The sequence below is a fragment of the Myxocyprinus asiaticus genome, chromosome 4 (assembly GCF_019703515.2).
Source record: "Myxocyprinus asiaticus isolate MX2 ecotype Aquarium Trade chromosome 4, UBuf_Myxa_2, whole genome shotgun sequence".
Classification (NCBI taxonomy): domain Eukaryota; kingdom Metazoa; phylum Chordata; class Actinopteri; order Cypriniformes; family Catostomidae; genus Myxocyprinus; species Myxocyprinus asiaticus.
The window spans coordinates 49,126,661-49,138,964 of NC_059347.1; the positions used below are offsets into that span (position 1 = coordinate 49,126,661).

General features: G+C 39.4%; 1 protein-coding gene across 2 annotated transcripts in view; it reads left to right on the plus strand.

Moving 5' to 3' along the window:
• The first annotated feature begins 1,110 nt into the window (after nucleotides 1-1,110).
• The window catches only part of LOC127434690 (ARF GTPase-activating protein GIT2-like), a 46,741-nt gene continuing 35,547 nt past the window's right edge, over nucleotides 1,111-12,304 (plus strand). The window contains exon 1 of one of the 2 annotated variants that reach the window (XM_051687606.1): nucleotides 1,111-1,414. In XM_051687606.1, coding sequence (XP_051543566.1) covers nucleotides 1,333-1,414 — 82 coding nt within the window. In that variant the 5' untranslated portion in view covers nucleotides 1,111-1,332. The remainder of the gene's footprint in view (nucleotides 1,415-12,304) is intronic. The other variant, XM_051687607.1, reaches the window with a different exon arrangement.

Below are 12,304 nucleotides of genomic sequence, written 5' to 3' on the forward strand. Positions count from 1 at the left end.
AAACACTACTAAATGTCATAACTCGTGTCGCTCATTTTAGTACTTTCTGAAATTCGCTCATCAGACAGAGCCCTTCTACAAATTAGACTGCTAAGTTAGCAACAAAACGTATTACTCGGCGGACATTCTATGGACAACACACTGGCAAGGAGACCAGGGGCCGTTTTTTTAAATGGATGTCAATGAAGGTGATGCCTCCTTGTGCTAAATAAACTGCGTTTGTGAGGAAACAGCTCATCAATTAATTAATTTACCACCTTTACTCTAATCTTCAACATTTTTTACACCAAACAATCCTTTTGTAGTGAACCATTTGTGGAGTGTACTACGATAAAATTGCTGTTTTATAAGAGAAAACGCGGACAATTTGCGACAGGTAGATGTCCGTTTACGGCTCTAACACTCTAGTTGGTCGTTACACACTCTCCTAAGTTAAAAACACGGAGGTTGGTAAAGCAGTATAAAACATCTTTTTCATCGGCTGAAGCACTTCTGCGCCTGCGCGGATACGAACACGTAAGGGCCGGGCCGTTCACATCGAACGTATTTTGGCGCTTTTTTCAATTTAAACATACTGTGTTTGACCGTTGCTCCTAGCTGTTTTTCAGCGTTATGCGCAGGAGCGCCCCGTTTTTGTCTACACCTTGTCAAGTTATAAGGACACCAACTTTAAAAAATACGTCTCGAGACAACTGCGTTCTGTTCTGTTTTTGGCATAAGTACGTGTTCGGTCTGAACTGCCCCCAATGCTTTAAAGATCGCGTCATACATGCGTTGAATTTCATTTACGACAGTGTCTGACTCATTTCTCAGTTTATAAATATACGCCAAACACAAATGTGATATATCATTTCACAATATCATATTTAATGTAATCCTAGAACTGCCTGCGAGTGAATAAACGGATAAATAATATCTCACGCGATGCACTGTCGCGTCTCCACTGCGTGCCAGGGAGAGCTCGAAAGCTGATTTATCGTCACTATAAACTCAAATGTGTGGTTGTATTGTTGGAATTTAAGTTTTGCAAAATTAACTTACTACAAAAAAAAAAAAAAAAAAAAACTCATGTGTGGTCAGGCTAGACAGATGGCACTCTGCATCGATCTGACGGGTTGCTTGACAAGCATTTCCGCAGTGTAGTGTCTAATGTATTATGACAGAGGCTCTGCTGCCTGTCCTAAATTCAGGCTAGACAGCTAGACATACATCATTTCATATACAGAAGCTAGTGCAGATGCATGCACGTTCTCTTCGGGCTCGAGATCCTCTTTCAGTGATATAACACTTTTAAACGAATCCAGTCCGTGGACGTTGTGGTCTCGATTCTAGATGGTAAAAGCCACGTTCCTGGAGACAAGGATGTCGAAACGGCTGCGAAATAGCGAAGTTTGTGCGGATTGCAGCAGTTCGGGTGAGCACAGTATATCATATTTACTGTAGATTTTTAATAAATGACTTTATGGCTGACAACCTGCATTGGCCAGCCAGATTAAAATAATGACTCGCTGGTCGAAATAATAACATTTAAGGGTAAATAAAGCATTCTGAGACATTTTCAGGCAAGCCTCTAGTCGCAATAAAATATATTTTCAGGATAGATTTAGATGGGATTTAGGAATGCTTGATTTGTAAGCGTAGTGTGTTTTGCGGTATGTTGTCGTGGTACTGGTTGTGTCTCAGAAACTAGTGAGCTCCCTACCTAGACAGCATCATGAGCATTAGTGATGGGTCGTTCATGAACGATCCGTTCATTTTGAACGAATCTTTTACGTCACTCAGAAGAACGAGTAGTCTCAGAGAGTGATTCGTTCATTTTGTGTTGACTGCGCATGTGCACTGCGCAACCTCGGTTCGTTTGTTACGTGAAAACCATTATTAGTTCACCTATCAACTCTTTTGGTCGGAGTCGTTCGTTCTTTTGTCATGTGACAGCAGTATAGGCTATGGCTGTGTCTCGTTTGGAAGGCTGCGTCCTCCGGAGGTCGCATTTGTCGGCCGCATACGTCATCGAGGCTGTCTCATTTCATAAAAGCGAGTAGGACACTCCGAATGCAGCCTTCGAATGCGACCTTCTTTCACGGGAATTCGGAGGATGCATGAGGTGTATCCTTCGTGGGCACTCACAACCCACAATTCTTTGCTTCAACGGAAATGTCAAAAAATAAATAAATATATATATATATATATATATATATATATATATATATATATATATATATATATATATATATATATAAAATGATGTTCAAACGCAAGTCATGTTAATTCCCAAATTGAAGTACCTCAGTAGATGGGTGCAGAGTATATAATATGTATAATTATATTAATATATAATTAAAATAAAGTATTCGACTAAAACTACACCTGTAAAATCTATTTTCTTTTCTCTTTACATCATTATAACTCTCCTAAAATGTACCTCATGCATTCCCTTCCAGAGGGACTTTGTTCCCTTCTAACTCAAAGTGCTCGCGCTTGTTAAAGTGTGGCGTGCTGTCATAGCAACCAGGTTACCTTCTGTTTGTCCTATGAAGGCCATCTCGTTTAAACGAGGCTTGTTTAAAGGAGGACACTCGGTATACTGCAACCTTCATAGGACGAGTCCTACCTAGCACGCAGCCTTCGAAACGAGACACAGCCTGTGTATTGCTCACACAGGAAACAGAAATGATTAGTTCACATCTCCAGTCTTCTGGTCTGAGTCGTTCGTTCTTTTGTCACGTGACAGCTGTATGCCTATGCACATACGGCTGTCACGTGACAAAAGAACAAACGACTCAGAGGTGATTCAATCCAGAGGTGAACTAATCATTTGTTTCTCATAATTTGTCTTTGGCTGCATTATAAATTTTTCCTTATTGGGACTATAATCAAAGTTTGCATACGTAGACGTGTTGGGGGGATTTGGCTATTGAAAATGTAACATTTTAATTTAATTCTGCTCAAATGAACGAAATTAACTAAATGACTTGAAAAAAGATTCGTTCATTTTGCTGAATGAGACTCAAAGATTCAAGTCAGTAAAATGATCCGATCTTCCCATCACTAATGAGCATCATAGGTGCGTTCCAGGTCAGCTCATCTGACCCCTATGTGATGCCCAAAAATGCTCAAATATATGCATCTATTATGCAAAAATGCCTAGGTAGGGAGGTCACTTGGTTTTGAGACACAGCCACTTTATATGCAGTGTTGACTCAATTCTATTGGTCTGGCTCTTTTTTCACCCTCAAATGATGATGCACTGTATTCTTGAACCATTTAATCCATTTTATTTTCTGTAGATACATAGATAAATGTATTTTATTGATCCTCAAGGGGCCTGTTTATTAAATAAATAATGACATGTGACATTCCTGTCCTCATTACATAGTGTTCAAATACAGTTCATTTACTGCACTAGTGAGAAATGTACTAATGATCAAGACTATGAATCACCACATCAGTAATCAAATCTGATTCAGTCCTGTGTTGCTTGTTGAAATACTCATGCTTATGTCCTGCAGAGACTACAACCGACCTGATATTGCATTCATTTCCTATGGAAAAGTGTTCAGTCATTTTACAGACTCTAGAATTTGTGAAATACACTCTTAAGGATAGACTTGTTTGTTGTTTGGACTATGATATATGGCTTACTTTTGTCCTGTAAGAGGAAGGCCTGACTCAGGCTTTACTAGACAGTTGGTTTGTTATGCTCAGAGGGTCAGTGTCACTTCATGTCCCATATTGATTCCCCTTGATTAGTTATGCCTCATTTACCAGCTGGCCTGAGCTGCCCCAGCATGTCAGGATCTTTGGGCAGTTGTTGTTAGGGTGTGAATATTTTTAGTCATTCTGGACTGGGATTTTATTTTTGCTGCTACAGCACTTGACGGCGAGCACTTAGAAAGAAAGGAGAGTAAGGGAGAATGAGGGGGAGAGGGGAAAGATGCCAGGTGCTTGATTCTTGGCCCTTGCCCTCTTTGCAGCTGTTGTGTGATACTTCCTGTGTTTAAAGGGAAGTGAATTTGCTTCTATGCAACGCTCAGCTTAACAGTGAATCAGTTTTTAATTCAGACTGTTGATCTTTCTGACAGTCTGATCTGATGTAGTTGTAATTGCAAATATCCGTCACTCTGGCCGAGAATCACTGATCAATAACCTTTTAAGTGGGAAGCTGCATTGCACTGTAAACGGATACGTTTTCAGTATAATAATAAAAATATATTTATGCCTTGTTTGAAGTTCAGTCATGTGTCTGGGTTCAGCTGTAAGGAAGGGCTAGATGGCCAGGGTGAGAGAGTTTGGGGCCAGTTGACGGAACTGTCAGTTGCCCTTTCTTTCCAGGAATCAGGACTGCGTTTTTACATCATCATAAATAAGTTATGTTTATATGCCTTTCAAACGTAACATTTGGATTTTCTTTTTTTCATTATTTTTTCTTTTTGTTGTTGATGTATTGAACGTTGTTGATTTATATTACCAAGATAACGTTATTTATAGATGGTTAACATACGATTGCACATTTGTCAGAAGTGTGAGAATGACTTGAGGTGTTGTTACACATCCGTGTTAAGGCTGCTCTGTGCCTGCTCATAATTATGTGTAAAAATGCAATGCTTCATAAAAGTCAGACTTAATTATGCCTGGTCTGACCCACCTCAGCCCATAGTATAAAAAGCAGTTTTGAATGCTGCTTTAGTTCTGTTTAAATGAAATGCAGAATCAGGGCAGCCTTAAACTTTGTTGTTGTCATTAGAGGTAGACCGATACATCTGTTTTACCGAATAAATCTGTGCCGATAGTTGCTTTTTTGGAACTGACTGACAATATTCATCCATACTTTTATGTGCACTTCAATGCAAATTTGGTTATTTTGATTAGATAAATCAAGTGTTCTGAACTGAATTGAGGACATGAAAAGAAAAATGCAGCTGTATGGAAATGTGCCCCGTCAGCACATACATTGTGTCTCCAACTTAATGTAAGTAATAATATAAATACCTATCTGCTAAAAAATATAAAAATTAAAATTTCACAGTGACATGTTTATCAAATTGCATACAACCTCTCTATAATTCAGATACTTATTGTCCTAGTTCAATATTTAAGGTAAAAAAAAAAAAAGTGTGCAACAGTGTACAACGCTTTTGCAGTGTTTGTTTCGTTAAAGGTTATCTGCATGACTATGTCAGTCGGAGTTCGCGGACGCATGGCTCATAGAACCCCATTGAACCTGTGCTTTGGGTCCCGCCTGGATGCATTGCATCTCTGGGAGTGTACGGGAGTTTCATGAGCACTATTTGCATGAGGAAAATGATCTGATTGTTGATTGGACAATGGACTTTCAGTCAATGTATTTCTATTCTGCCTGGAAGCTCTGCTTCACTATGATTGGTCTAGCTCTCAAATGGGCTGAACCACGTAACAAACGGCCAATCATTGAAGCGGTGATGTACGTGAGTGACAGCATTTCGAATTCATACACAATCACTGTCAATCAAATCAAAACAGACCATTTCCTGCAAAAAAAAAATAAAAAAAATATGTACAGTGCATTCATAAAGTATTCATTCACATTTTATGTTGCAGCCTTATGCTAAAATGCTTTAAATATTTTTTTTTCACATCAATCTACACTCCATACCCCACAATGACAAAGCAAAAACCAGATTTTTGTTAACTTTGTAAATGTATTAAAAAGAAAAAAATATCACATTGACATAAGTATTCAGACTCTTAACTCAGTACTTAGTTTAAGCACCTTTGGCAGCGATTACAGCCTCAAGTCTTTTTGGGTGTGATGCGACAAGCTTTGCACACCTGGATTTTGGGATTTTCTGCCATTCTTCTCTGCAGATGCTCTCAAGCTCTGTCAGGTTGGATGGGTTCCGTCAGTGGACAGCCATTTTCAGGTCACTCCAGAGATGTTCGATAGGATTCAATTCCAGGCTCTGGCTGGGCCTCTCAAGGACATTCACAGAGTTGTCCCTAAGCCACACTTGCATTGTCTTAGCTGTGAGCTTAGGGTCATTGTCCTGTTGGAAGGTCACCTTCAGCCCAGTCTGAGGTTCTGAGCACTCTGGACAAGGTTTTCATTAAGGATGTTTCTGTACTTTGCTGCGTTCAGCTTTCCTTCAACCCTGACCAGTCCATGCCGCTGAAAAACACCCCCACAGCATGATGCTAACACCACCATACTTTACCATTGGGATGGTATTGCGAAGGTAATGAGCGGAGCCTGGTTTCCTCCAGACATGTTGCTGTGAATTGAGGCCAAACAGTTCAATCTTCGTTTCATCAGACCAGAGAATCCTGTTTCTCACAGTCTGAGAGTCTTTTAGGGGCTTTTTTGCAAATTCCAAGCGGGCTTCCATGTGTCTTGCACTGAGGAAAGTCTTCCGTCTGGCCACTCTGCCATAAAGCCCAGATTGGTGGAGTGTTGCAGTGATGGTTGTCCTTCTGCAAGTTTCTCCACATCTCCACACATAATCTCTGGAGCTCAACCAGAGTAACCATTGGGTTTTTGGTCATCTCTCTTACCAAGGCTCTTCTCCCCCGATTGCTCAGTTTGGCCGGGTGGCCAGCTCTAGGAAGAGTCCTGGTTGTTCCAAACTTCTTCCATTTAAGAGTTATGGAGGCCGCTGTGTTCTTGGGAACCTTCAATGCAGCCAAATGTTTTTTTTTGTAGCCTTCCCCAGATCTGTGCCTCGACACAATCCTGTCTCTGAGCACTGCAGGCAGTTCCTTTGACCTCATGGCTTGGTTTTTGCTCTGATATGCATTTTTAGCTGTGAGACCTTATATAGACAGGAGTGTGCCTTTCCAAATCATGTCCAATCAATTGAATTTGCCACAGGTGGACTCCAATTAAAGTATAGAAACATCTCAAAGATGATCCAGAGAAATGTAATGCACCTGAACTAAATTTCAAGTGTTATAGCAAAAGGTCTGAATACTTATATCAATGTGATATTTCAGTTTTTCTTTTTAATACATTTGCAAAGTTATCAAAAATCTATTTTTTGGTTTGTCATTATGGGGTGTAGAGTGTAGACTGATGTGAAAAAAATTATAATTTAAAGCAATTTAGCATGAGGCTGCAACAAAATGTGAAAAAAATGAAGGGGTCTGAATACTTTATGACTGCACTGTGTATATATATATATATATATATATATATATACAACCCCAATTCTGAAAAAGTTGGGACAGTATGAAAAATGCTAATAAAAACAAAAAGGAGTGATTTGTAAATTACATTCACCCTTTGCTATATTGAAAGCACTACAGCTACACATTATATGATGTTTTTTTCTTGTGAATTTACTTTTTTTTTTTTTTTTTAAATGTACAGTCATTACAAATCAGATGATTGCAACACGCTCCAAAAAAGTTGAGACAGAGGCAATTTAAGACTAATAACAATTTGACGAGTTGAATTAACAAGGCGATGTGAAACAGGAGATGTTAAAAATGTGAGGCAATTGTGTTATAATATATAAGGCGCCTCCAAAAACAGCCTAGTCCTTCAAGAGCAAGGATCGTTCGAGACTTGTCAATTTGCCAACAGATGCTTCAGCAAATAATCCAGCACTTTGAGGACAATGTTCCACAAAGACAAATTGAAAGGATTTTGGGCATTTCACCCTCTACAGTGCACAGTATAGTTAAAAAATTCAAGGATTCTGGTCAAATCTCGGTGCATAAAGGGCAAGACGAAAACCACTTCTGAATGCGTGTGATCTCCAATCCCTCGGATGTCATGTCTTAAATTTCATTCATCTGTAATAGATATCATGAACATGGGCTTGGGATTACTTAAGTAGCCTTTGTTAGTCAGCACCACTCACCGCTGCATCCACAGATGCAAGTTAATGGGCCGTTTACACGACAACATTTTCAACTAAAAACGGAAAACTTTTAAAGCGTTTTGGCTGTTCGTTTACATGACAATGGCGTTTTGGGGCCTGAAAACGCAAACTTTTGAAATGTGTTTCAAAGTGCAAGTTTTTGAAAATGATGCCATTATCGTCTCCGTGTAAACATACAAAAACGCGAATTTGTGAAAACGATGATGTCATGCACACGTGTTTTACATGTTATATAAAGAATGATGGATTGATAGGCATCAATTTGAGATGTATAATTATCAATATGAATACTGGTGTCTGTGCAAATAACAATAATAAACAATTTATTCATTTGGAGTGTTTTGTATGGAGTGTGAACATTGTACAGTAGGCAGAACCTGCTATTTGAAAATCTTGAAATTAATGTATGGATTCAGATGGGAAAAATGTATTTGTATTTTAAATGTTATTTATTTATTTACTTCATTTTATTTGATGTACCTTTACCCTGCAATTCATTCACCCACCGCTATGTATATAGCCTATAGACAGAGATGTGATGCCATGTACAGTATTCAGTGATATGCTTAGAACATGAAAACATGAGGCAGTGAAAATGCATGTTAGATCCAGTGTACACAAGACCTCTCTCTCCGTCAGAAGATATCCATATATCGGAGTTCTGTCTGATATCCAAAACCAGTCAACATCAACAGCTTGTTATGTTAACTTACTCTCCTACTAGCCCAAGAGTCAGTAGGGGGAATACAGAGGAAGGCAGGAGACGAAGTGATGGTAAAAATGAGCAGAATTTATTGAATAATCTTGAGAGTTCAGTCTATAGGCATGCGTGCGAGTACTTCAAAACAACGCGCGTGACATTCAAAACTATAATGGTGGACTACAGGACTGTATTTGTACTGCTCAAGATTTTGAGTTTATTGATGCTTCTCCAGCAACGTGTAGATTTACTGCATCACTACTACGACCAGCGATCGCCATCTTCATTGTTTGTATTCACCGCTCTGTGGAAGAATGCTTATGTGCGCAGCTGCGTAGTGTTTCTTTACAATCGCCAACTACTGGCCTGGCATGCATAATACAGCGTTTTTGTCGTTTTTGCGGATCCGTGTGAACGGGGATCGTTTTGACAACGTTGTCGTCTGTACATGAAACTTTTCAAAAACGCAAAGGAAAAACGTTTCCGTTTTTAGTACATCGTTGTTGTGTAAATGTACCCTAAGACTTTGCTATGCAAAGCAGAAGCCCTACATCAACACTGTCCAGAAGCGCTGCCGACTTCTCTGGGCTCGGTCTCATCTTAGATGGAAAGTAGAACAGTGGAACTGTGTTTTTTGGTCCGATGAGTCCACATTTCAAATAGTTTTTGAAAAACACAACCATCGTGTTCTCCGGGCCAAAGTTGAAAAGGACCATCCACACTGTTATCAGCGTCAGGTCCAAAAGCCAATGTCTGTATGGGTCAGGGGTGTGTCAGTGCCCATGGCATGGGTAACTCGCACATCTGTGAGGGCACCATTAATGCAGACAGATATGTACAAATTTTGGAGCAACATATACTGCCATCCAGCACTGTCTTTTCCAGGGATGTCCCTGTATTTTCCAGCAGGACAACTTCAAACCACATACTGCCTGGATTACAAGTGCATGGCTGTGTAAGCAGAGAGTGTGGGTGTTAGATTGGCCTCCCTACAGTTCTGACGTGTCTCCAATTGAGAATGTGTGGCGCATTATGAAGCACATCATACAGCAACGAAGACCCCATTCAATTGCGCAGCTGAAGACCTACATAATGGATGAATGGGGGAAAATTCCTCTTTCTAAACTTAACAAACTTGTGTCTTCAGTGCCCAAATGCTTAATAAGTGTTATTAGAAGAAATAGTAATGTTTCACAGTGGTAAATACTCGACTGTCCCAACTATTTTGGAGTGTGTTGCAATCATCTGATTTGAAATGACTGTACATTTAAAAAAAACAAACAATGAAATTCACAAGGAAAAACATCATATAATGTGTAGTTGTAGTGCTTTCAATATAGCAAAGGGTGAATATAACTTATAAATCACTTCTTTTTGTTTTTATTGGCATTCATATTGTCCCAACTTTTTCGGAATTGGGGTTGTGTGTATATATATGGTGTAGCAGTGGTGGCTTGGCGGTTAAGGCTCTGGGTTACTGACTAGATGGTAAGGGGTTCAAGCCCCAACACCGCCACGATGCCACCGTTGGGCCCTTGACCCCATCTGCTCCAGGGGCGCCGTATCATGGCTGATGCTGCGCTCTAACCCCAGCTTGGCTGGGATATGCGAAAACTTTAGGGGCAGTGGTGGCTTGGTGGTTAAGGCTCTGGGTTACTGATCAGAAGGTTGGGGGTTCAAGCCCCAGCACTGCCAAGATGCATCATGGCTGACCCTGCACTCTGACTCCAGCTTAGCTGGGATATGTGAAAAAAAGAATTTCACTGTATATGTGCAAATGTATAATGTGTGATAAAAATTAAATTAATATATATTTAATAATTTATAGGTTAATATTTAAAAGTATAATTTCATATTTTTGTTCATTTCATATTTCTATATTCATAATTTTATTTTTAAAACATGAATCTCATAACATTTGTGCAATTGTAATTGCTCCCTAAATGCATTTATGCCACCTTTGAGCAGCATTAAACAGTCTGTGTAAATACACATAAATGTCACTTCAGATGCATCTTATGTGCCACCTTTGCAATGTAAAGACATCTTTGCAGTTACATTATAGCTTTTTATTTAAAGAAAAAGTTAACTTTTTCTGACACATAAAAAAGTTGCTAAAATACTACAGGTATAAAAGTGGTAGAATTTTTTTTTTGGATGTTGACATTTGATTAGAAAAAAAAAAAAAGATTTTGCTTATAACCAGTCCTTGGGTGAGAAAAAAATCCCCATAATTCTCTGTTCTTGGGAAATTCTTACACTCCCAAGCACTGACTCGCATCATTGTTTCTGAAGGAAGTGAAATCGCTAGTTGACCGCAGTCTGCCCTTGGGACAAGTTGGGGGAAGGGTTGCAGCAAATACGATGCCGAAAATATGAACACTGCTTGGCCTGCTCAGACACTTTAGTCATAGCTCTAATGTTATTGGCCTCACTTTCACTGATTTGGAATTATGACTCAGTGAAGGAGTGAGTCTGTGACATATTCTATTAAAAACCAACTTGGCATAGGACGTCCATGAATGATGAGGGCCAATGACAAGTGTTAACGTATGAGGATTCTGTCTCGGCCTGTCTCGTTAAGCTTGTCTATGTGTTGGGGGATCTCTGAGCCTTCAGGCCTTTATGAGCAGTAGAGCAGTGGTTCTCAACTGGTGGGTTGCAACCTAAAAATTAATTGTGTGCTAATATGGTCACGGACAGCAGGTGAAAAAAAAATAATAAATTGCAACTAGATTTACAATGAAAATTTGGGTGCTGTAGCAAAACCATTTGAGAACCACAGTAGTAGATGACCCTCTGGAATAATATGTTATAAGGCACTGAAACTACCAGTCACTCAGTAGTTGTGTTTCCTAGTCACCTGCTTGCACTCTGGAAATAAAACTCAGCTGCATAACATTTGTTGTGGTTTGAAGAATGCGTATGTTAGAGGAAGTGAGCGCGTTTACATAAAAAAAAAAAAAAAAAAAAAAGGATGACATTCAACTCTTGCTACAATGGCCTTATAAGGAAGAAGTGAGCCTCACATTTTGTTGTCATCATAGATTACATCACATAAATATCACTGTTAAAAGGATAGTTCACCCAAAAATGAAAATTCTCTCATCATTTACTCACCCTCATGACATCCCAGATATCTATGACATTCTTTCTCCAGTGGAAAACAAACTAAGATTTTTAGAAGAATATCTCAGCTCTGTAGGTCCATACGGTGCAAGTAAATGGTGATCAGATCTTTGTAGCGCCAAAAATCATATAAAGGAAACATTGAAGTAATCCTGAAGACTCCAGTGGTTAAATCCATATCTTCAGAAGCGATATAATAGGTGTGGTGAGAAACAGAACAATAAAAGTAATATATGTAACATGTTTTAGAGAGCCAGTTCCTATTTTATTGTACAACAATTGATCACTGAATTGCTAAGCAGTTGTTCCCTACAGGGTAACAGAGCCCTGGTTTATTGGACGAATGTAGTTTATTTTCTATAGTGCATTCTTGTAAGAAGCAGCTTGATTGCATTAGCCTTTTGTGGTAATGGGGGCGTGGCTGAGCGACATCTGTGGAGAGCAAGGCCGGGAGAGGAAGAACGGTAAGGATTGACACCTGTGGGAATCACCTCTAACAGCTGTTTTGTGTTGCAGTGAGAGCTGGAGAGGGATAAAAGGGCAATCCAAAGGAGAGAGATAGAGCTACGTTTCAAACGCCTTAGTGTGTGTGTGTGCGCGTTAAAGTGTGTGTGCT